At 38.0% G+C, this 26,241-nt stretch overlaps 1 protein-coding gene across 2 annotated transcripts in view; it reads left to right on the top strand.

The window, feature by feature from the left end:
- Positions 1-12,975: 12,975 nt before the first annotated feature.
- The window catches only part of NDUFV2 (NADH:ubiquinone oxidoreductase core subunit V2), a 46,463-nt gene continuing 33,197 nt past the window's right edge, over positions 12,976-26,241 (top strand). Inside the window, exon 1 of one of the 2 annotated variants that reach the window (XM_007487706.2) lies at positions 12,976-13,164. In XM_007487706.2, coding sequence (XP_007487768.1) covers positions 13,111-13,164 — 54 coding nt within the window. In that variant the 5' untranslated portion in view covers positions 12,976-13,110. Of the gene's footprint in view, positions 13,165-13,334; positions 13,460-26,241 lie in introns of those variants that run through there. The other variant, XM_056823669.1, reaches the window with a different exon arrangement.

Genomic DNA, 26,241 nt, shown 5'->3' with positions numbered 1-26,241 from the left:
CTCTCTCTCTCTCTCTCTCTCTCTCTCTCTCTCTCTCTCTCTCTCTCTCTCTCTCTCTCTCTTTCTTTGATTCCTCATTGTATTATTAATTAAATTCTCTATAAAACCCAGTTGACTTGGGTATATTTTCATAATTGGGAATATTTCCCTGGCAACCACCTTATATTTGATTTAAAACAAGACACTGTAGTGAAAACATATTTTCTGCAGTCACAATTTACTCACCCACTCTTCTATTTATCACAATTTATATCTTCAACCATTTTAACTCTTACAGTTTAAGGCCTTCAACCATTTTAACCCTTACAGTTTATGGCACCCACTCTTTTAAATGCCATAAGGCACATGTGAGATGCAGGAAGTGAGGTAGAGAACAGCCTCTGGAGTTCTGATGACTTCCTGTGGAGAGGGCTAGAGTTCACTTCGATCCTGGAGCTTGAGCTTGGAGGATCCCCGCAAACAGCTTTCCTTCAGACTGGTCATGTGAGTGATAAGGACTGACCCCTTTCTTTGCCTTGGCTTTCCAAGGCCTTAACGCCTGCTTTGGCTCAGCCTGAGTCAGAGTGGTTCTGAGTTAAACTCCTGTCCTTTTCTCCCTCTCTCTCCATCTAATATTTTCTTCCTCCTGTTGTAATTAAATCACCATAAGAATTTGACAGCTGACTTGGGTATTTTATTATTTGGGATTTCCCTTGGTGACCATTTAAATTTAGATTTTTTCAGTCTCAACCATAATATTCACCTTTTACACTATTAGGAATTACTTTGCTCAATTACCTAAAAACAAATTTAACAATGAAAGAGAAATAGAAGAATACTTTAAAAAAATAAATTGCCGATACTATCAGAGCAAGAAATAGTAAACCCTGTGAACTTTAAAAAGTACTCCACCCTACTTAGAACGTACTTTAGGGGAAGATATAGTTGTAATTTCCTGATTGAACAATGAAGGCACTTAGTTCTCACCTTATAGTGAAGCTAGAACTTTAAGCTAAGTCTATTTTTAGATCTAATACAAAAAGATGTTAAGTAACTATAAAGGTTAAATTAATCACAAAAAAGGTCAAATAACTCACAAAAGGTGAAGTTAAGAAAGAAGTGTGAAGTAACTCTAAAGATATAATCTAATCAAAATAAGATGAGAACTAGGAATGGGCATTTAGAGTAGAAGACACAAGGGTAAAAGATCTATCTATATATTTGGCTCCCTTGCTATCTCCATGGGAATCTTGATTGGAGATTCTCTCTTTCCCTTATTGGCGGTGGAGAGTTAGCTGAGAGGAGTGTGCTGAGCCTTTTGGCATCTTAGCATGGCTACAAGCTATTGTCCAGTTGGGTGGTGAATTTCTGGCTGCATTTTCCTCCTTTACTTTCCATCTTTTTCCTCTCAGAAGCCTCAAATCTTCTTCAGAGACCTAGAGGCAGGGAATTTAAAACTCTCCCTGGCATAGGCCAGGTAGGAGAAATCCTATATCCTCTTTCCTCCTTCTCCTTAAATCCCTTCCCTCTATATTAATTAAATTACAATAAATTTAAAGACTGACTTGGGTATTTTATTTGGCAACCATTTAAATCTAGATTTAAAGTCACAACCCTAAAATTATCTGACAATCTATTTTAGAAAAAGAAATTGAACAAGCCATGAATGAACTTCCTAAGAAAAAAGCATCGTGACTATATGGATATACAAAAGAATTCTACCAAACATTTAAGGAATAAATAATTCCAATATTAAAAATGTTATTTGAAATAACAGGTAAAGAAGGAGTTTTATGAAACTCTTTTTATGAAAGAAATATGGTGATGATACCTAACCCAGAAAGAAAAAAAAAAGAAAGAAAACTATAGACCAGTGATGGCAGACCTTTTAGAGATATAGTGTGGAGGAATAAGACAAAAAAGAATCCTGAGAATTATGAATATATGGTCAAAGTGGTTTCCAATGATTAAGGGTTCAGGGTTAGTGGTAGTAATTTTCTTGTTGTGGCTATATATTTAATAATTCACAATATTGATTTGTATGGGATCCTTATATCAGAGAATTAGATTAGGGCTAAATTATTTGGCAAAGAATTGAACTTATCTTGACCTATAATATATGTCACATACATTTTAGATTTCCTACAGTGACATGGAGACTGTTAGTCTGTAAAATTCTAAAAGCCCACAGGAAACTCTCACACTTCTCTGGGTTAGCAGAAAAGAATTCTTGCATGTAAGATAAGACTCAAAAATATCTCTGTACAGATACAAAGTCACATCATTCAGGAAATAATTTTACATAGTGTAAAAATTAAAATTAGTCTCAATAAATAAAAATATTATATTTTAGGAGATTTATTAATGATTATTAGAAATCAAAGAATAAAGAGGATACAAAATAAAGACCACATGCCCATGGCTGATCAGCCAGTTCAAATACCTGCCTTACCACCACCAAGCTCCAGGACAGGAAGTAAAAAGATGGGACCCTCTACATCCCTTCCTAAAATCCCCTGTTTACAGGAAGTACGTAATGACAGGAAGTTGGTGGACTCCCAGGAAATGTAGTTCTTTTTTAGGGTAACAGACTTTCAATTATACAATAGGTATCTGACTTTTTGATCAACAACCTTGGGAATCAACTTCCTTTCTCACAAATCTTGTAAATCCTTGTAAAATCATGTAACACCAGTGTGAAAACATTTGTTGTTTCTTTTGTTTTGTGAATTTATTGAGCTCTCATTGGTTTATTTACATTTAAATACAAACCCTAAGCAGCTGCGGATGGAAGCAGTTTGGCTTAGGCTGCTTTCCAAACTCTGTATGTGTGTCTTTTCTCTATGGGTCTTTCATTTTAATCTTTTTTTTGCCCCTTATTTTCCAGTGTCCGGCTTCCCTCCAAAGGTCACAAGAGCCCACTCGTGTTAATGTTTACTGCTGGCCAGTAACAGAGTGATGGGCCTGGCACTACCCCCCCCCCCCCCATCAAGTGCTGTGCCTGCTCCATATAAGGATAATATTGGAATTGTATCCTTACTTATATATAATTTCTTCTTGTGTGTTGATAAGGGTCAGGATGTTGGTAAGTTGATACACTCTTGGGCCTGTACAAACTGACCGGCTATACAATGTCTTGGAGACAGATATATAAAATATCTATATTTAATATATTAAAGTTGTAAAGAACTAAAAGATAACAAGGTTGAAAGATAAGGGGTTCCCTAAGATCTACTGGGGTACTAAGCTTTTTACAACTCCCTTCTGGGTCTCACGGCCTTTCTAATCTCGAAACCTTCCTATGCTCCTTAGTCTATCTTAATTCCCAATATCTATCTTATCTAGACCTATTTCCAAATATCCTTATTGATCAAACTATTTGCTACCTCCAAGGTAGGCCCTAGTGGGCCAACTTGGGCCAAAAAATCTGTTTCCACCCAGTCAAGTTCACATAGACAAGGAAAGAAAGATCTTGCTCCTTTCTGCCAGCCTTCTTACTTCCACCACTATCAAATCACTGACTTGCTCTTCCCAAAGTGTAGATTTGGTGTTCCCACAAGTTGAATAGAGAAATCTACCAGAGAGCTTGGGTTTAGCCACCTCACAGGAACCAGGTAGCTCCAGAGAGAGCAAGAGAGAACCAACTCCCACATGTGACAGTTCATTCTCAACCCCCACACCAACATTCCACAGAATACTGGTCCAAGTTCCAAGGTGAGCCTGGAATTGATTCACAAATAGAATGGTGTTCCAATAATGCAAAAGCAAACTGTTTCAATGAACTGGGGGATATAAGACATCAAAGATAATAGTATGAATTCTTCCTGATGTCTGTGTTGTTCAGTGATCCTGTATATGTTACTGGCTTACATTCTTCAACATTAGGGTTTAATTTGGATTCCTGTAATATATCAGTGACATTTCCCTTTTCTGTATTATCCCCTTTTTCCTTTTGCTTTATGGTGTTAGTTTCTAAATCCTGGCTTCTTCCTTCTAGTAAGCTATTTTTGGCTTTTGCTGAGAAAACTTTTAACTCATTATCACCAGAAAGTGTTTCTTTGTATTCTGTACTTGCTAAATCATTGTTCACTAACAAGTTTATTACATGTGTTCTAGTTTTTGCAACAATACCTCCATTTCCTCTTTCCCTTGTGTCTTTTCCCATTGTTCCATAAACCTTACACCTTATTTCCTCTATGTCATTTTGCATTTGAATTTCCTCATCTTCCTGTTCTTTAGTTTTATATTATCTTTTTGTACCCAACTGTTCTAAGTCAATACAGTTTCCCTCCAAATAATTTTTTCCATTTCTTCTCCCATCATTACTTATTGCTGTCACCTTCAATATGTGACTTCATAATTGACTGTTTTTTGCCGCCCCTGAGACTACCACTGAATATTTTGGTTCCTCTCCTTGGATACACCATTTCATAGTGTCTAACTCAGGTGCATGCATGGAATTCTTGCAATTATGATTGCAACATTGCATAGATATTTGTCTGTTATATTATTTCTCCAGAATCCCTTCTTATTATTTGTTGAGTTTAATTGTGCTTTTAGATTGCAGTTCCTGACAGTGTGTCCCAAATTTCCACATAAAAAACACTTTGGCAAACTTTTTCTCTGGTTATCCTATGTAAAATCTCTTTTTGGTCTATAGATTGCAATGATGCCAAATTTTTTATCTCATCTATCTCCTTTTGTTTAAATTTGTCCTTTGTTTCTTTGAGATGATTTCTAAGCTCCTGAACTAATTCATCTTTTTTTCCAGAGAGTTTTTTTTTATGACTTGAAAAATAAATACATAGCCACCCTTCTTAAATCTTCCAAACCAAGAGATTCTCACTCTGGGCAATGTAATCAAAAGTAATTCTCAATAGGCAAATTACTTCCTTTAACAAATTGTCTCCTGATGTGCTGGAGATTTTGCTCACTGAGATCTTGAAAACCCAGGACATTCTTAGCTGTCTCTATATCTCTATCTAGAAAAACTGATGGATGCTCACCCACTTCTTGCTTTAGCTTTTCAAAATGTCCCCAGGTATCAGGTCATTTTTGAGAACAATTTCATTGCTTCCACAAGATCTTCCCTTGCCTTACATAGGTATACTAAATTCTGATTGTGAGATAATTCCATGTCTTGCCATTGTTCTGGCCAAGATGTTAAATCGGGGTTTGATCTTGTCTCCCCAGTAAATTGATCTTTTTCTCTTTGGGTAAAAAGCTCAGATAAAAGAACTTCTGTGTCAGCAAAGGTGGGGTCATACAAACAAATTGCATGCTTGAACTCCTTAATGCACCTGAAAGGACTAACATACCATTTAGGCATTCTCTTCCTCAAGCTTTCTAAATCCCCAGTTATAAATGGTTTGTGAGTTTTTCTATGAATGATCCCTTGGTCTCCTTGCAAACTAGTGTGATCCCTCAATGGCAGAATTGGTTTTGACCCTTCAGCTTCATCTTTTTTCCCCCTCTTCATCTACATTGTCTGGTTTTGTATTTTCTTGTAATGTGTTGTTTGTTTTGTTGTTTTCCTTTTCCTCAGTCAAGTTTGTAACCATTTGTTTTAATTGGATGATCTCCTCCCTCATTGCTAATATCATTATTTTCATTTCATTTTCCTTGCCTATTTTCCCAACTACCAGTGCTATTCTTCTTTTTAGAGCATAGTAAAGTTTGATCATGGCCACAAATATCCCTAGTATCACAGACAAGTAAGAAATCACCCTGTCCATCCCAATCTTTAACCATTGTAGACTGTCACATAGATTAATATGTGTGTGTGTATGTGTGTATATAATCTGGAATCATGACAAAAAAAAGAATGAATAGCACATATATATGAAGTTTCCCATAAATGCCACATAACCCATGGCCACTATAAGTTTGCTTGCCGTATTGATTTGAAAAAGCCTCTTTCCAAAGGAAAAAAAGTATCTTTAAGTCTATGCCTTTAAGAGCTCACCCCGCTTCCACTTTGGGAAGAGCAGTGTGTTCTTATTGGCTGTTGTTGCTTCTGAGCAGAGTAGCTTACTGGGATCACTATTTCAAAATGGCTACCTCCCACTGTCACAGTGGCCTTTCTGTGGTGAATAGGCCTTAACCACCCACTGTCTTTTTCTTCCTAAATTTTGATTAAATAGGTTATAAACCTGGCTGGCTTCACCAACTGTTAAAAAGAAAAATGAGGAGAAAACAGGGAATGATGGTTTGAGGTTATTTTAATTGTGTTGGTGAGCTAACTCCCCCAAGGGTTTTCCTCCCTGGTTGGGCAGAGAGCTGATGGCTGCCCTCTGTCCCCTTTCAAATATGAAAATGACACAGGTAAGCAGAGGGCTTTACCAGATTTGGCATGCCACAGGAATGAAAAATATCGGGTGATTGAGAAGTTTTACAAGACTTAATCTTCTTGGGAGTACCACTCTGATAAAAAACCCCTGCTGGAGGAAGACCAATGTTGGTCAAATCAGGACTATGCTTTATGCCAGATTCTCTTAGAGATCCTCCTCACAGACCAACAAGCACCCACCAACCCTCTTATCCTTGTTTAAAGATCTGACTGCTATCAAATAAACAAACTATTTGTGATAGGAAAGCTATGATGGAATTAGGGAAGAGGTAAAAGGTATTTCCTTAAGTAAAACAGCTGAGGATGAAGGGTCCTTCCAGCCTAGGCCTTCAGCTGAAAGGATTAGTTTGTAAGCTTTCTCTGTTTTCTTGAATTCCCTATGCTGGCTTCCCTAATCTAATATTAAGGAAATACCAATTGTGTGTAGGGATGGTTGACACTGAAGAAGATGTTTCTTTCTTCAGGACTGACTCAAACTGCCCTCCTGGGCAAAACCCCTTCAGGAAGCAGAAAATCCTGTCAGTCCACAAGATCTTGTGATAGCAAAGAAGTCAGAACAAATACAGTCTAAAGGGCAATGGATTTGATTGGGAAATCTTCAGGATATGTCAGGTTATCAATCCAGAGATAGGCAGGGACCTCCTTTCTCTCAGGGTTCAAGATTGAACTCCCTTGTCCATTGATAAATTACCCAGAAGAATCAAAACAACTCTGAGGTATCACCTCATACCTAGCAGATTAGCTAACATGACAGCATGTGGCATGATGTGGCAAAGGTCTGGACATTAATATATTGCTGGTGGAATTGTGAATTGATCCAACCATTTTGGAGGGCAATTTGGAACTATGCCCAAAGGGTGCTAAAAGACTATCTGTCCTTTGATCCAGCCATAGCACTGCTGGGTCTGTACCCCAAAGAGATAATAAGGAAAAAGACATGTACAAGAATATTCATAGCTGAGCTCTTTGTGATGGCAAAAAAATTGGAAAAAGAGGGGATGTCCTTCAATTGTGGAATGACTGAACAAATTATGGTATATGTTGGTGATGGAATACTGTTGTGCTCAAAGGAATAATAAATTGGAATAATTCCATGTGAACTGGAATGACCTCCAGGAGTTGATGCAGAACCAGGAGAACACTGTACACAGAGACTGATACACTGTGGTATAATCGAATGTAATGGACTTCTCCATTAGTGGCAATGCAGTGATCCTGAACCTGCAGGGATCTATGAGAAAACACTATCCACATTCATAGGAAAAACTGTGGGAGCAGAAACACTGAAGAAAAACAACTGCTTGATTACATGGGTCGAGGGGGATCTGATTGCGGATGGACACTCTAAATGATCATCCTAGTGCAAACATCAACAACATGGAAATAGGTTCTGATCAAGGACACATGTAAAACCCAGTGGAACTGCAGGTCAGCTACTGGAAGGGGTGGGGGAGGGGAGGGAAAGAATATGATTCTTGTAACCAAGGAATAATGTTCTAAATTGACTAAATAAAATTAAAAAAATAATAATCAATAAAATAAATTAATTAATTACCAAGCAGTCCTTGTTCTCCACATTCCAACTGCCCTTTGCAGTCACTCTTGCTTCTTTCCCTGTTCCATTTCCACTCTGTGTTCAAATCAACTCTTACAATACATAGGTACATGAAAAAACACTTTAAATCACTATTGATTAGAGAAACACAAACCAAAACAATTCTGCTGTTACCTCACACCTATCAGACTGACTAAAATGATGTGACAAGGAAATCACTTTAAAAGACTGATATATATTAATTTAAGGTCGCCAAGGAATTCAGCTATGTAATTCCTAAATGAAAACTCAAGTCAGCCATCAGCCTTTTATAGAGTTTAATTACAAACAGGAGGAAGAAAGGAATGAGAGAGAGAGAGAGAGAGAGAGAGAGAGAGAGAGAGAGAGAGAGAGAGAAAGGGGAGAGAAGGGAATAGGGCTTAAATACCCCCCTCTGTTTAGGCTGGGCCAAAAGGCCCAAGCCCTTAGATAGCTGGGGCAAAGAAAGGAGATCAGTCCCTATTACTCACGTGACCAAAATGGAGAAACAGTCTCTGGGGCCTCCACCTCCAGCTTCCTTCAGAGCAAGCTTCTCAGAGCACCTCTCCAACCACTCAGAGCCAAAACTCTCCAACCAACCTCCCAGTCCTCAGACCCCTCTATCTTTAAGGAAACCATCCAAGTTCCCTCTCCTCAGTTCTCACATCTACCAATCACTGTCCATCATTTTCCTGTGCCAATGGTGGCTCTAGCTTAACCCAGGACCGCCCAGAGGTCTGTGGCTTTGCACATGTCTGTTGAAGGTCATATTCTCAAATAATTAAATCTTGATCTTTTGCTACAGCCCTTCCTAAATCCTGTTACCCTGAGTAGGGTAGAGATTGGAATAATTAAATTTTGATCTATGCTGCAGCCCTTCCTAAATCCTGTTAGGACTGAGTAGGGTGGAGATTGCAATTTCCAAGACCTGGTTCTGTCATTCCAAGTATCTCCATTGTATCAATTCTAAAATCAATCATGACTCAAAGAAATTCCTGTTCTATGCTTAAGCATAGGTCAAAGCCCTTTCCATTGTTCAGCAAAAGGTTTCTGTCCTAAAGTAATCTTAAGAAGGGAGGAGGAGGAACCTCCCATGCCAATGGGGTTCACATTCCAATAGACTATCACTAAGAAATTTTCCAAGTATGAAATTTCCCAATGGTGAAATTTCCAACATTTATAAGTCTAAGAAATTTTAAGGTTTACAATGACAAAAGGGCAAAGTGACAAATATTGGAGGGGATGTGGAAAAACAGGAACACTAATGCACTGTTGGTAGAACTGTGAACTGACCAACCATTTTGGATATCAATTTGGAATTAGACCCAGAGTTATAAAGCTGTATATACCCTGAGTTTCCCAAGGAGATTAGGGAAAGAGGAAAGGAACCCATATGTTCCAAATATTTATAACAGTTCTTTGTGGTTGCAAAAAATTGGAAAATGAGGGGATGCCCATCAATTGGGGAATGGCTGAACAAATTGTGGTATATGATTGTAATGGAATACTATTGTGTCAAATGAAACAATGAGCAGACTCACTTAAAAAAATTTGGAAAGAACTACACAAGATAATGAACAGTGAAATGAGGAGAATCTTGAGAACTTTATACAAAGCCACAGAATCAGTCCTAGAAGAATAAACTATGAATGTTACCTCGAGAAAGTGAACAGAAAGGTGAAATATGACTTAATTTTTATGCACATGTTGGTTGCTTTGACAATATTTTTTGCTGTGCAGTGAGGGTGGAGAGGGTCTTGGACCCTAGTGGGTGGGATTTATTATGTAGATATTTTCTTTGTATATGGAAATGCTTGTTTCATTTGTTTTTGTAAAATCTGAAATAAAAAATAAAAAAATAAAGTGATAACTTGCCTCACCATGGTTAAAGTTGTATTGAATGACATCTGTAAACAATTATATCTCTACTTCAATTCTTTTCCAGTCATGTCTGACTCTTAAAAAAAAAAATTAGGGGCAGCTAGGTGGCTCAGTGGATATAGAGCCAAGAGATCCTAGAGCCAGGAGATCCTAGATTAAAATGTGGCCTCAGACATGTCCTAGCTGTATGACCCTGGGCAAGTCATTTAACTCCAGTTTCCTAACCCTTATCACTCTTCTACCTTGGAACTAATAAATAGTATTGATTCTAATATGGAAGTTAAGGGCTAAAAAAAAAAACAACAGAAGAGGCAGAAACTAAGAAACCTAAAGTATGAATGATAGAAATATAATGTAGTTAAGGCTATATTTGAAGATTTGTTCCAGTTTTGGACCCTGCATTTTGGGGAGAGTATTGATAAACTGAAATCTACCCAGAAGAAGGAAACTTCTAAATAGTGAGGGTACTTGCAACAGGAAAATGGTGATATATAGATTAAAGAGGCCACATGGTATATAATATGGTATATATATTAAGGCATATAGTTCAAATATAAAGTACTACCTCTTTCTTAAAGTGAATGTTTTATTGACTGAAAGAAAATCATTTAATCATTCTGCCTGGGTCCATTAAAAATTTATGTTAAACATCCTCAACTGAGCCTTCACTGATGAAACTCTACTATATCAGCTTGCTCAGCTCATTATCACACTATCCACAGTGGTTCATCCCTCTTCAAACCTCTTATGGCTCCCCATAATTCCCCAACTTTCATCTGTGAACCTTGCCTCATATTTTACAAAAAAAAAATGAGGCCATTTGCCATATGCTCCCTCTCCTCTCTTCCTCATATCACTCAGATGTCTTCTGCCACTATCTCCTTCACTGTTCTCACAAAGAGGTGATCCTACTCCTCACAGAGGCAAACCCCTCTACCTTCACAAGTGATCTTGCAAATGATTACTTCTTGTTTCCTCCACCAGATTACCTTCCCTGTCTTCCCCATTATCTTCAATTTCTCCCCATTTACTGACTCCTCTTCTATTTACAAACATGATCCTACCTCCCTATTCAAAAGAAATCCTCACCTAATCCTTTTTACCCAGTTGAACTCCTTGAGAAGTTTCTTGAGAACTTGCATTAAGTGCCTCCACTTCTTCTCCTCTATCTTTCTTTTTAATTCCCTATACTCTAGTTTCTAAAGTTATCATTCCCTGAAACGGTTCTCTTCAAAGTTACTAATGATCTCATAATTGCTATCTTCAATGCCTTTTCTCAGGACTCATTCTTCTTAACTTGTCTGTAGCTTATTTTTTATTGCAAATCCATGTCTTCTTGATAATCTCTCTTGGTTCTTCTATAAAAATGTAATTTCTAAAATTTAGCTTCCTATTCCCTGAGCATGAGTCCCTGGGTTCAATGATCTCCCTCATATAATGTCTAACTTTTAGTTAAAAAAAAAAAAGAAAGGGGGCAGCTGGGTGGTTCAGTGGATTGAGAGCCAGGCCTAGAGATGGGAGGTCCTAGGTTCAAATCTGGCCTTAGACACTTCCCAGCTGTGTGACCCTGGGCAAGTCACTTCACTCCCATTGCCTAGCCCTTACCACTCTTCTGCCTTGGAGCCAATACACAGTATTGACTCCAAGAGGGAAGGTAAGGGTTTAAAAAAAAGAAAAAAAGAAAAAAGTTGGATGCTCACTCCCTCTGGCACCCATTCTCTCTTCTTCATACCCTTGTCTGCCCCTAGAATTCTTTTTCTAGGACTTACACAATAAAAGAAAATATACAAATTTGAAAATCAGATACCATAGTAAATAAGAGGTTGAATACTACAAATGCTTCTCACATTAATCTTTCCAGGTCGCCAGACCTAGTTCATCTTTTAGAATTTTTTCTGGGTCAGTTGTTTTTCAGTTGTTTCCAACTCTTCTGACCCTGTGGATCACATTATTCATGAGGTTTTCTTGATGAAGATACTAGAATGGTTTGTCATTTCCTTTTCTAGCAGTTCAAGGCAAACAGATTACCCAGGGTCACTCAGCTAGGGTCTGAGGTTGGATATGAACTCTTGTCTTCCCAATTCCAGGCTGCCTCCTGCCAATGCCTATGTTTCTTTTTCTTTTTTTTCCCCCTATTCTTAGTGGCCTACAGAGAAATGAATGGCCTGTTCCACATAGAATGAACTCATTATTGGGAGTTTCTCACCTATATGTTCTTGTCTATTTTTAAATCCTGGGCTTGCCTTCAGGCAATCAGAAAGCCTCTCTTATTGTAGATTGGGTTGATGGGCACTTCATTCATAATACTACCTTTTCACTAGTTATCTAATTTCCCTTTTCTTTCATCTGAGGAAAAATCCAATAAATAACAAGTTTGTGTTCCCATCCCTTTCAAAATCAAAACTCTTCCAACAAGGTCCACTCCAAAAGTGAAAATGCAAAAGAAAAGAATTTAACTATCTATTTGAAAGATAAACTGATTTCTAATTGAATATTAAGTTCTTTGAAAGCAGGGATTATTTTCATTTTTGTATTTCCAGATTTTTGGCTTTGATTTTTTTAAATACAGAAATGATACTTATTTGAATTATTTGTAAGCCATAATGAAAATTGTTTTTTTAATTAAAAAAGTTAAAGTTTTTAATTAAAAAAGTTAAAAATTAAAAAAGACTTATTTTCAGATGCACCAACTGTACTTTCTTTTAATTTAGGAGACAATAGGAAATGTCTTGTGGTCCTCTTCTCTTTAGTGGCAGCTAGCTGGAAGTGGATAGAACACCCGGCCTGAAGTCAAAAAGATTTATCTGGCCAAAGACTTTGTGGCTGTGACCCTAGACAACTCCATTTATCCTGTTTGCCTCAGTTTCCTCATCTATAAAATGAGCTGGAGAAGGAAATGACAAACCACTACAGTATCTTCGCCAAGAAAACCTCAAATGGAGTCAGGAAGAATCCCGTGCAACGGAAAGGACTGAACAACAATCCTTTGCTCTCATATTTAAGTTTCATGGAAACTTTTCAATGGATCTGTCCACGAGTTTGCAGACGGCTGCTCTAGTCAGAGTTCACTTTCACTTTGCGCCTCTGATCTTCGCTGACCTAGACCCCACCTGACTGACCCCTCCCAGCGGTGCCGGGGTCCTCTGCTTCAGAGTTCCAGCCCGGGATCCTGGTTCTCCTGCATCGTTGGGAGCGGTTACGGTGCTCCGCCTGGGCCCTTGCGTTCGGTGGTCGGAGGTAGGTGTCGAGAGCGCGCACGCCGTGCGTTCCAGGCTCGTGCCTGCGGGCCTGGGACTCCACAGGGGGAAGCCGAAGAGGGTGAGCCGCCATGTTCCTGTCCTCGTCATTTCGGGCAGGGGCCGCCGGTCTAATCGCCCACTGGGTAAGGAGGCTCGGGATGGATTCTTGCACAGCCGCTGCCCGTCCTCTACCCTTCGGTCCCTCCCTTCAACTTGGGCGCTGGAGCCTTCCGAGCGCTGGGCGGGTCCGCAAGCCCAGCAAGGACGTAGCGGCCTTGCTTTGCTCCCGAGGGTGACTGCAGCCGCAGTCCGGGCTGGCGGGCGGCCTTTAGTACTGGGCTGTAGCGGCGGCGCCCCGAGGACACCTCTTCCTGTTTGGAGGGAGCTTGACCATGCAGGGCTGCCTCTCTGACCCAATTTTTCCTGACATCATCTTAGGTATACTACCGAACGCCTCGAGCGACTATCTCTCCCCTCCTCCCCTCCCCTCCCGGGCTGGCTGAGGCCCTCGCTGGCTCAGTTTCTCCTCGTCCCGATGGGGGCGTTCTAGCTGTGTAGTCCTTGTACTGCGAAGCGTGGGTGACTTTGTGCCTTATTTTTGAAAAATACTTGTGGGGACTGCCAGGGGATTCACTTTATCTTGCAGAACGATTGGCGAGAAACAAAGGTCAAAGATAAGATAACCAAAGGTTGTTTCTGGTAGGGAATTTTTTGACTTACCGGATACTTCGAGATCGTTGAATCCTCTGTTGTAACTTGGCTGTTTGCATATAAATGCCATAGATGCAGGAAAACACCAGCATTTTTTGGTGTAGTCTTTAGTAGGCCTATATTAATTATATACACCTATACCAAACAAATGAACTTCATTAAACTATGGTTTATCATGCTGGAAAAGGGAAGTCTCTTGTGCCTTGAATATGATTGTGTTGTCTCATGTTTGAAGGATTGTTTTGTGGAAGATGGATATGTTGGATTTATGTATGGCCCTAGTAGGAGGTATCAGAGCCAATGGCTGGAAGATACGGGAAGACAAATTTAACTAAAACATAAGGAATAACAATAATTGGAGCTTTCTGAAAATGGATTAGGTTGCTTGAAAAGTATTAAGTTCCATGTCACTGGAGGTGTTCAAACTCGTTGACTTTTGTGAGGAATGTTGTAGAAAGAATTTTATGATTCAGCTTAGACTAGATGACCTCTAATGTTATGTGCAATTTTAGATACTGTTAACTTGTCAGATTGATCCTGCAGTTCTTTTAAACACGTTATTTCTCCAATTATAATGAATTATAGGAAAAATGTTAACTTGCTGGAGAAGGACAATGTGTATTTTGTAAAAAGAAACTCTTGAATCACTAATTTGTTACAGTTATTTGAGGGAGTCTGTATGTGGGCAAAAGAGAACCCGTTTATGTAATTCCAATGGTCCTTAAACAAAACAAAATTGAATTATGGAATTGGAGTGGGTGGATGTTTGTCATGAACTGCAAACTGCTTAAAAAACAAAACAAAGGGTAGGATAAAGGAACATTTATCTGAATGAAGAAATGTTAGGATCTCTAGGGATCAGTTCTGGGAGCAACTTTAACATTTTATAAATGATCTGGGAGGGTGAGGGTGGAAATATGAAATCTCCATATTTGTAGATGATACTAAGCTCTTCCAGTTAGAGAAATGATGCATAGCTAATAGGACCACAACAAAATTATCTCATCCAGCTGTGTGAGTGGGCAGAAAAGGAGCACATGAACTTCAGTAGAGAGGAGGGCAAAGTAATAAATCTAGGGGGAAAATAACAAGAATTGTGTTTATGAGATGTTAAAGTCTGAGCTAAAATTTGCAGCTCATGCAAGAGAACTGTAAATAGTTATCAATTCCCTGAAAATAGAAGCTATATTAATTTCAGCTTAACATGAACTTATATATTCATTTTACTCACTTTGACACCCTTCCCCCCCCCCCCCCCAATTTTTAAGCACCTGCTATGTACAAAGAAAGCACTGTGGTAAGTGCTAGGAATACAAATACAAAAACTGAAAAACCCTGCCCTAAAAGAGCTTACATTCTGAGAGGATACCATATGTAGGCAAATAAGTACCAAGTAGCTTCAAGAAGAAGAGTGTATTTTAAAAAGGAGGGGAAAGGGATCAGTCAAGTCCCTTGGATTCCTAAACTGATCTTTTAAAAGCAGGGACTCTGAAGCACATGTGAAAGGAAGGACATTTAGGACATGGGGGATTGTGCAAAGGTATGGAAGTGTGAGACAGTGTCATATTGCTAGCTGGCCATTTTTGACTTGCACAATTTGTGAAGGGAAGTAAAGTGAAATAAAAGTGGGAAGGTAGATGGGAGCCAGATCATGGAGAGCTTTAAATGGCTAGACTGAGAATTTTCAATTTTTATCCTAGGAGTAATAGAGCTCCCATTGAAGGTTTTTTAATAATAGTTTAACATGGTCAGAATTGTTTTAGGAATATTGATTGATGATTTTGTGGAGAGTGGTTTGGGGAGGGATAGGAAACAAGGAGATCAATGAGGAATCTTATAGCACAGATGGGGGGCTTGAATTAGTGTGGCACCTCTGAATGAAGAGGTGAGAATATGTTTAAGCTATATGGAGATAGTATCAAATAAAATTTGGCAAATGAGTGGCTTTGAGATGGAAGAGTCCAGAAGGGTTTGACTCTGGTTTTTGAAACTGAGTGGCTGGAATGATTAGCCTTACCATAGACAAAAATGGGGAAATTTGAAGGAAAGAGGTTTTGGGGGGAGGAATGAGTTTCATTTTGGACATGAGTTTGTAACACATGTTGTAACAACATAAATGTGGAGATGTCTAGCAGGCATTTGGCAATACAGGACTAGAATTTTGAGAGTAAGGCTGGTTACATAGATCTGAGAATTTTCTAGATAGAGTTAATAATTTAAAAAAATTAAATGGGACCTGATGAGATCTCCAAAAGACTTATTAATAGAGAGGAGAACCTAGTAAAAGAGGCTTAGAGATGCCCATAAGTAATGGCAGCAGGAGCTACGAGGCAGGTAATAAAAGGATCAAAAAAAGATCAAGGGAGTATCCAGGAGGAAGAGTGTTTAGAGAATTGACAACTCAGATTTTTTGGTAATATTGGAAGAAGCAGTTTCAGGGCAGTCGTTCGGGGAATCAAGAAATGAATTAAAGGAGAGGATGTGTCTGGAGTCAGAAAAATCCAGACAATCATTTCTAGAAGTTTGGTTGGAAAAGGGAGAAGCAATATAGTACAGTAGCTTATTTATACAGACTGCAGAGTTGGGGTCTGTGGATAAGGATAGTGAAGGAAATAATGTGGTAGAGGAGATGAGAAAGGAATTGAGGATAGCAGGAGTTAGAGCAAGATGACAAGGGATTCAGAGTGGAGCTAATAGGTAATGGTTGGTTTGGTCAGTCATAGAGTAAAGACTAGGAATGGAGGGAGAAGGGAGGCCAGAACAGGGATTATGGACAGGGAGTGGTGGAAGAATTAGAGGTTACAGTGAGATTTAGGAAAGGTAAGGCAGAATGAGAGATTGAAAGATAGGAGATTATGGTTGAGAAAAATTCCATGGTTCTGATTCAGGGATGTGGAACATAAAATTATGCATAATTGTTAGAGCAGGAGAAGACAGAAGACAATATGGATTTTATGGCTACAAAGCTCTTGAAATACATTATTTCATTTTTAAGTTTAAAAGGCAACCCCATTAATTCAAGCAGTTTTCTCTCCTTTTATAAAAGAGGTCTCTTAAATTCAGAGTTGTGATTTGCCTATTACTTAATCTCTGATCTCTGGTGGGTTTATTTTGATTCCGTTTTTAGCAGTTGAAAATGAAAGCTTTTTTTTTTAAAACCCTTACCTTCCATCTTGGAGCAATACTGTGTATTGGCTCCAAGGCAGAAGAGTGGTAAGGGCTAGGCAATGAGAGTCAAGTGACTTGCCCAGGGTCACTGTCTGAGGTCAGATTTGAACCTAGGACCTCCTGTCTCTAGGCCTGACTCTCAATCCACTGAGCTACCCAGCTACCCCCTAAAATGAAGGCTTTAATTAAAAATGATGTGTGTGGTCCTTTCCAGCTCAAATACCTATGACTTCTTTAAGGTGTTTAGATTTGGAAATAACTGGAAGAGACATAATTTGGGATTCAAATCTTGGTCTTCTGATTCAGTCCAAAATTCTTTCCACAACGCCCTGCAGTTTGTGGAGGGGGTGGTGGTATGTCGTGTTTTGTTTTGTTTTTTAATTTTTTTCCAGATTAAGCATCAATTATGTTACAATTTTAAATATTCATTTTCTGATGTTTTGCAATCCATGTTCTCTCCCTCCCACCCATCTCTTCTTCCAAAGAAGGCAGGTGATATGATATAAGTTCTACGTATTAATACATATTTCCTGTTTGTCTTATTGTGAAATAAGATATATATTGCTTACACTAGAGAAAAATTTATGAAGGAAATAAAAATGAAGAATTTCATGTTTCAGCCTGTATTATCTGTTCTTTCTATGGCAATGGATATTCTTTTTTTGTCATAAGGCTCTTGGAGTTCTCCTGGATCCTTGCATTCTTGATAATAGTCAAGTCATTCACAGTTGATCATCATACATGATTATTGTTACTGTGTTCAACAATCTTCTGGTTCTATTAACTTTACTTTGAGTCACTTCATATAAGTATTTCTAGGATTTTTTGTGATCATCTTGTTTGTCATTTTTTTATGGCACATAGTATTCTATTCAGATATCTATATATCTATTCATATATCATATATCTAATCATATATCATAACTTGTTCAGCAATTCCCCAATTGATGGACATCCCTTCAGTTTCCAGTTCTTTGCCACCACAAAAAGAGTTTCTATAAATATTTTAGAACATATATTTTCTTTATCTTTTTCCTTGATCACCTTGGGAAATAAATCTAATAGTGATATTGCTGGATTAAAAGGTATATATAGTTTTATAACTGAGTATAATTCCAGATTGGTTTTCCAAATGGAAAAAAAAATTTATCATTTTGTCCTTTTATCATTTTAGCCAGTTGGAGAGGTGTGAAATGATACCATCTGATGTTTTAAAAGAAAAGGTCATCTTTTTTTACCTGTTTTCTTTCCTTAGGTAATTAAATGTTTAGGAATTATCAGGAGGGTATTAGAAATGAAACCATATTAGCACTATGTGCTAAGCACTGCCCAGCATTGGGGATACAAAGACATAAACAGAATAAGGAGCTTAAATTCTACTGGGGGAGATACACATCTAACTAACTAACTAAATGACTAACTATATATATATGTACAAAATATATATACAAAATAATTTCAGGAAGAGAATGCCCTAGCAGCTGAAAAAGGTCTTATGTAGAGTCTGGCTCTTGAGCTGAACTTTGAAGGAAGCTACTGATTCAAAGAAGCATAAAGAGATAGTACATTCCAAACATGGGGACAGTCTGCTCAAAGGCCTGTAGACAAGAAATGAAACATGTATGAGGAATAGTGTGAACTATTTGACTGGAAAGTAGACTGTGAGAAGGGGAGTACTCTGTAATAAGCCTGAAGAGCTAAGCCAGAGTCAGGTGATGAAAGGATTTAAATTCCTAACAGAGGAGCTTATATTTTACTTATTAACTTGTATCAGATTTTGAGCACGGAATAACTTGGTCAGATATTTGCTTTAGGACTATGACAGGCAGTGAAGAGAGAATGGATTGTAAAGGTAGCATGGTGCAGTAGTGTCACACTTGAACTCGGGAAGCCTCAGGTTTTTACCCGTAGTTTCCTCATCTATAAAATGAAGATAATACTGCATTAGGATTATTTCGGGAATCAAATAAGAGAATATATGTCATATGCTTTGCAAACCCCAAAGTTCTATGTTAGCATATTATTATTGGAGAAGGGAGGACTAAAGGCAGGAAAATGATTTATGAGACTTTTACAATTGTCTGGGCAAGTGGTAGCTTAAGTCATATTCTATAAGCTTAAGTCATCTTTCATGGTTAAACTCTTTGAGAAGGTCATCTATTTTTGAGGTATCTACTTCCTTTCCTTTCACTCTCCTCTTAACTCTGTATTTTGAATTCTGACCTCATCATTCTTGTTATATTAGTTTAGAGATAAGAAATAGAGAAGCTGACTTGAGAAAGAATTGGAGTTTCAAACAGAACTGAGACAGTGTCAGTTGCAAGTCAATTTCAGTGTCAATTTCAATTTCAATGGTTTTTCTGTGACAGTTGGGTCTCTGACAGTTAGCAGAATTAGACTCTTTCTCCAAGGTCTTAGGAGAGGTAACATCTTTGTCTCTCTCACTGTCTGAGGTAGAAGGAAAGGAGGGAAAGACCTGAAGGAGCTAAGTGTTGTCTTTTTCCAACTTGGGAAAACAGTATTGACTATCTGTTGCTGCTTTTATAGATTGTTTTAATTCTGAGAAGACCAAAGAAAGATTTTAACTCTGAGAAGACCAAAGAAAGACCTGGTCTTTGGTTTGAAGCCTGCTAAGGCTCAGAGTCTTAAATTGGTTCTTGCTGAGACTCAATCAGCTAGCCTTTGTTATTTTTATAACTTGGAAATGAAGTTAAGAATTATAAGGATAATAGTGTTAGTTTATTTAGAATAGTAAAAATTTGAGTTAGATCAGGAGGGATCAGTGTAGTCTGTGGAAATAGGAGAAGAGGTTCCTTGCAGAACCAGGGAGTTTTATTTGGGTGGAGTTAGAATCCCTTAAGAGTTAGAAATCCTTTTTTATCCTTATATTTTCAATAAATATTTTATTTTTTTATAACAAGAGTCTCTTTAGTGTCCTTGTGCCTGGCCCTGAAGAGTTCACTTATGAGCTTCACTTTACTTATATAAACTGAAGATACTTTGTAAGCACAGCAAGCAGAGTATCTAAATCAGTTTAAAACCCATAATTAATCCATTGCTGTATTATTTTTACATCATTCAATTGAAACTACTCTCCAAAGTTACCAGTGATCTCTTTATTGCTAAGTCTAATGGCCTTATCACAATCCTCATCCTTCTTAACCTTTACAAAACCTGTTGATCACCCTCTTCTCCTTAATACTCCTCTCTGGGTTTATGTGACATTGTTCTCTCTTGGTTCTTCTACCTGACTGGCTACTTCTTCTCAGTGTTTTTTGGTATATATTACACAGGTAATGCTTGCTAACCATGGGTGTCCAAGGCTCTGTCCTGGGCCCTTCTCCTTCACTACTTTTCTTGGTGAACTAATAAGTTCTTATGGATTCAGTTAACTTCTGTGCTTGTAAGTCTCAGTTCTACTTATCCATCACTAATTTTTTTTCTTAACCGTCAGTCTCACATCTCTAATTGCCTATTGGCCCTTTCTCACTGGATGTTTTATAGACAGGTACCAGACTCAGTAGGTGCCATTCTTTGGCTCCTTAGTATTCTCATCCATATATCCAATCAGTTGCAGGTATTACTGTTTCTACTTTTGTAACATCTCTCATATATGTTGCCTTTCTTCTCTCCTGTTGCATTGCCACCATACTGGCCCAGATCATCCTTGCCTCACACCTGGATTATTGAAATAGCTTAATGTTTTATCTCCCTGCTTTAAGTCTTCCCTTTCTGGTCCATTTTCCACTCATAGAAAATAAAAGTGAACAGGACACCACCTAAATTCTATCACCCTTTCATCTTCAGGATAAAGTTAGGCCTTTGGAGCCCTTCCTACCTTTCCAATCCCCTTGATGTTCCTCAAACATAGCACTCCATCTCCTGACTTAGGGCATTTTCTCTGGTTGTCCCCAAGCCTGGGATTCTTTCTCTTCTCTCTACTCCATTTACAGACTTCCCTGATTTCTTTCATTTTCCAGCTTTGTCCCACCTTCTATAAAAAGCTTTTCCTGATCCTTTTAATGCTAGTTTTCCCTCTATGATTATCTCCAGTTTGTCCTATATATATATATGTACATATATATATATATCTTGTTTGTACATTAGTTTGTATGTTTTCTCTTCCATTAGACTGAGCTCCTTGAGAGCAGTGAGTGTACTTACTTTCTATCCCTATGTACAGTGCTAGATACATAGTAGGTACTTAGTAAATGCTTGTTCACTTGACTCAAAAGATTGTGGTGGGACTGACAGAAAGACTAACAGAAATAGAGAAATAAGGGGGAAAGGGTGGGTTTAGGAGGAATACGTTGTTGATATGATAATGAGTTCTGTCATGGTTGTTGGTTGTCTCTCGAACCGAGGAAGACAATTGTCTTTGTGCGTTTTTGTGCACAAAGACACCTGTGCTTGAAGATGTAAGTGGAAAAGTCGATGCACAGAGACAGTCCCATTCTCTTGGCGTTGGAAGCCTGGGTCCAGTGGCACGAAAAGTCGTTACACCTGGAGGCTTCCTCAGCTGCATTGGATGGCCGTGTTGTCTTTTTTGCTCCATCACGCCCTAAGCACTCCACAGTGCCTTGCTGCATCGCCATCTCGACCGTTGAACCTTCTTGTTGGTTTCTTCCGCCTGTTCGGCTGAAGCAGTCTTCACATGTTGGGTGAGCAAAGCCCTAGTTCACCAGGGGTCGACGTTGACCCGATGGCTACCCTCACAAGGTTTAGCCGGCCTGTTGAAGCCGTTGCCCGGGGTGTGACGCTGCCACATGCTAGCAGCTACTGGGAGCCACAAGTGAGAGCTGTCATGGACCCAGTTAGAAATATCCACTAGACACTTGATAATATGAGATCTGAGCAGAGAGAGAGAGAGAGAGAGAGAGAGCACTCTGAAATATATCCACAAGTTAGATCAGGTGGGCCATGGATGATGATCCAGCAAAAAAAAAGACTGAAAAGAAGCACCTATGAAGAAGAGTGTCTCAGAAACTTAGACCATTTGAACAGTGTCAGATGCTATCAAGATGGATAAAGATTGATAAATGCTATTAGGGCAATCAAGGAAGGAATCATTGCTGACTCTGGAGAGAGCAGTTTCACTTAAGTTATAAGGTCATAAGCCAAGCCTGCTGGAGGTGAAACATGAATGAGAGTAAAGGGAATGGAGGCAATAACCATAGATAGCATTTTCTAGAATTTTGACTGTGACTAGGGGGAGGTACAACATAAGAACTCGAGGGAGAGCACAGTGTAGTAGATAAGGCACTAGACCTATAATAAGGAAAACTGATTCAATCCTGCCTGACATTTGTTAACTGTGTGGCCATGGACAAGTCACTTAAGCTCTCTGAAGTTCCTCGTCTGTAAAATTGAGGGGGTTGGACTCAGGACTTCCAAGGTGCCTTCCAAATCTCTAGGATCCTATAACCCATATGGGGTGGAGTGAGGAAGAGAATGGGGATGGGATCTAAGATACAAGTAAAAGGATTGGCCTTGGGTGTGGGGAGAAGGGGCAATTGCTGTTATAGACTATAGTAAAGGAGGAGAGAGTAGGGGATGATGTCAAAGCATTTTGAGATATAGGAGTAGGATAAGGGAGGAGCTTATAGTGAATGATTTCTATTTTCTCAGTAAAGACAAGACTAAACCTTTATTGGGCTGGTGCTGTAGGAAGATAACTTTAGCAGTAGTATGAAGGAGAATTTCAAGTAAGGAAAGATCGAGGCATCGAGACTAAAGAAGAAACCATTGTAAGCCAAGTGATGATAGCTTGAACTAGGGTGATGTTGTTTGTGGGAGAGGGAAAGAGACATTTGTGAGAAATGAGAAAATAAGACAAGATTTAACAACTCATTGGATATTTGTGGTGGGTCTAAAAGTATACTTGGATTTTTCAATAGTATTGTTCCATTCACCAGCTCATATCATAACTACTCCACATTTTAGTAGATTTGTGGAAAAAAATACCATCAAGTGGCTAACTTTTTGGTATTGAGGTCTCTGAATTTAGGCAGTTTCTCAAATAACTAACCTAATATGTTGCTTTTCCAGTTTGGTAACTGGACTTTTGATCTCCTGGTGTAACTTTGTAGAATCCAGAGTAACATCTATAACAAGAAGGTTGGAGTAGGATTTTAGTGGAGGTTCTTAACTAGAAGAATTACAATGGAAAAAGGCTTTTAGGGTACATCTAGCACCTCATTTAATAGATGGACAAACTCAGGTAAACATAGTGTAATATTTTGCCAACCAAAGAATAATCAACAAAATCAAAGAACAATTTTTCAAAGTTTCAGTTTAAAAAAAAATCAAAGGTTATATTTGAAAAGACTGTCATAATTTAAAAGATAATTGTTTAATTTTTGCTTCTTTAGAAATAGGCACATCTTCCTGTTTCTGCCATTATTGAGTTCTGGTCAGTAGTAGCCAAAAGAGATATAAATATAGATTACAGCATCAGTTATCTTTTGCTACCTGTTCGCAGGAAAGGAATATAAGATTAAGCATTTTTTTTGTAAGTTATCTTTTTCTGACAACAGAAAATAATCTTGCCAGTTTTTCTCCCTGTGTGTATAGAAGTACCTCAAGAGGTAGCTTTCTCAACTAAGACTAACATTAACATCTCTTTTAGATAATTACATAGTTTTCTAGAACTCTGAATGTGGTTGACACAAACCAATAACTACTAATAAAGATGAAAAACAACCAAGATAATAACTAGAAAAGGCACCATTGGAATCAGTGGATTGAATGCTATATACTTGCTTACTTTAAACTAGCTCTTGTAAGTGGGAAAAAGGGGTTAATTTATATAAAGGTTGGACTGGATTATTTAAGAGTGTGGTTGCCAGGAATTTAATTTACTCCAAAGAGATTTATTTACAATTTATTTACAAAAATGTAGAAAGAGTAAAGTAAGAAAATCAGAGAGAGGATAAAGTAAGATATCTAAGTCCCTCTCAAAAGGTAAGTCTCTCCTGAGGTTAGTTTTTTCAGAAAATCCAGCAATTAAGAGTCAGCTTTTCACTCACCACGTGTCAGTTCAAAGGAAGAGATTTTAGAACAGCCTCACCAGGAACAGGGTCTCGGGTCCAGCCTCCACTCCAAAGAATGAAAAACTGTCTCCAGTCTCCACTTCCAAAGAATGAAGAACTGTCCCTCACAGGAAGTGACAGCTCCTTTTAAAGACACTTCTTTTGCATTACTTCCTATGTCTTCCCCTAATTTTATATCTACCAATCACAGTTGAAGCTTTGCTTTAAGACTGCCATGGGACAGTTAGTTTAATTCTGATTCTTCACCCACCATTGCACATATGGGTCACAGACCTCCCACTTAATGATTAAGTGGGATGTTTACACTTTTGATAATTAGATCTAAAAATGGGCAGATCTCCATACTCAACTTTTAAGTAGGGTATTTACACTTTTGGTGTTTAAAATCTAAAAATAGGCAGGGGTTACAATTTTAATCTTCATAATTAGGGGAGAGTTAATTTTAATCTTCATACTCTGTTTTTGTGGCAGTCTTGTAGGACCTAGGTACAGTTAAGGGGAGGAGGGATAGGCTTTCTATGTTCATATGATGGTAAATAGATTAGAATTTATGAATTCCATTATTAGAATTAATATTATTATAAGAATGAGTTATTTAAGGGAATTAAGTTTTGATGTTTATCCTGGTTATTAGGACTCAGGCCTGGAATATATAGTAGTTTTATGCAAACACTTGTCATTTTTATCTCCTAAGTACAAAATTCATCTTCTAAGAATTACTATTAATTTTTTTAGTTTATGTTGATTTTAAGATATTTTAAAATCTCTCATTGGATTCCAAAAGGGCTTTGCAAGTTTTGGCATATCTCACTAAATTGAAAAGGCTTCTACTATGCTCCCTACAAAAAAGACCAGCTTAACTAAATTTGGAACTACTCATCACAAAATGGTTGGTCACCAGGTGATTAATAATTTTTTGACAGCAATAATATATGAAATCCTGAACAAAAGGATGGAGAGATTGCAGCTTGTATTTGTGAAAAGAGTATATATAATTGGATGAAATCACAGGCCTTTTATTGTAAGATTTTTTTTACCAAATTGTAATGAAAATATGACTATTACTGTTGTTTTTGTATTTGAAAACCAAGAGTTGTCTATATAAGATATAAATGTTATGATATTTGGTGAGGCATGGTAAGGATTGCTAAGAACTGGATGAAAAAAATAGTGTAGGATCAAGAAATATAAAATAACACTTGGGCAGCTGTTATTTCCAATTTTACCTCAGGTACCTCCTCTGCATTGTGGTCAAACTTCAAACTAGTCATTAATGGTTAATTTCAAAGGCAGTTTTGAAGAGAGTGTCCCAAGAATTTACTTTCTGTGTTGTTGAACATTTTAATCATATCCTTGGATAAGTTATATTTGGCATGCTTGTCACATTTGCAGATGACAGAAAGCTAGGATGGACTGATGATTGACAAGATCTTGACTTTCTAGATAGAATCAGACTGAAGATAAATCTCAATTAATGTCTTGTTTATGTTTTGGTTTTTAAAAATTTGCTTTCTAAATTTCATCTGAGTAAGGATAGCTTTCATTTCATATTAACCAAATTTAAAAAATTGCGGAATTTAGGGGACTGCAGGTTCAGTATCAGTCAATAGTGTGATATAGAGCAGTGAAAAGAATGCTGGATTTGGAGTCAGAAGATTGGAGTTCAGATATCAGCCCAGCCATTTGTGGGACCATATGCTAGTCACTTAAAATTTCCAGGTCTCAGTTTCCCATTTGTAAAAAAGGTTGGACGAACTGATTTTTTTTTTAATTCTTACCTTCTGTTTTAGAATAAATACTAAGGTATTTTCCAAGGTGGAAAAGTGTAAGGGCTTGGCAATGGGGGTTAAATGACTTGCCCAGGGTCATACAGCTAGGAAATATCTGAGGTCAAATTTGAACCCAAGTCTCTAGGCCTGGCTTTCTGTCCATAGAGCCACCTAGCTACCCCTAGACTATCTGATCTTAAAGGGACCTTCACGTCTAAATCTATTATCCTAAATATGGAGTTAGTGAGAGAAATGAAGGGAATGTAGAGATAGCTTCTTTAAACAAGAGTAGAAAAAATTTTAGTAACTCAAAATGGTTTACTTTAAGGTATAAAATAATTGATTTTTTTCTTTCTGAAACTCTTAGTTTTGCTGTGAGAGAATATTAATCCTGAGTAGGAAATAATACACTCTATATAGAACATATTGCTACAAACTGTACTGTAAGGAATCTTGAAGTTTTTCTCTGTTCCTTATGAGGCAGTCTGGTTAAAGTGAGTAATCTGGAATTTGAGCCTAC

Source organism: Monodelphis domestica, chromosome 3 (assembly GCF_027887165.1).
Source record: "Monodelphis domestica isolate mMonDom1 chromosome 3, mMonDom1.pri, whole genome shotgun sequence".
In the NCBI taxonomy this organism is placed as follows: Eukaryota; Metazoa; Chordata; class Mammalia; order Didelphimorphia; family Didelphidae; genus Monodelphis; species Monodelphis domestica.
The sequence above is the reverse complement of the archived record's forward strand: the minus strand, read 5'-3'. Positions and strand labels throughout refer to the sequence as shown.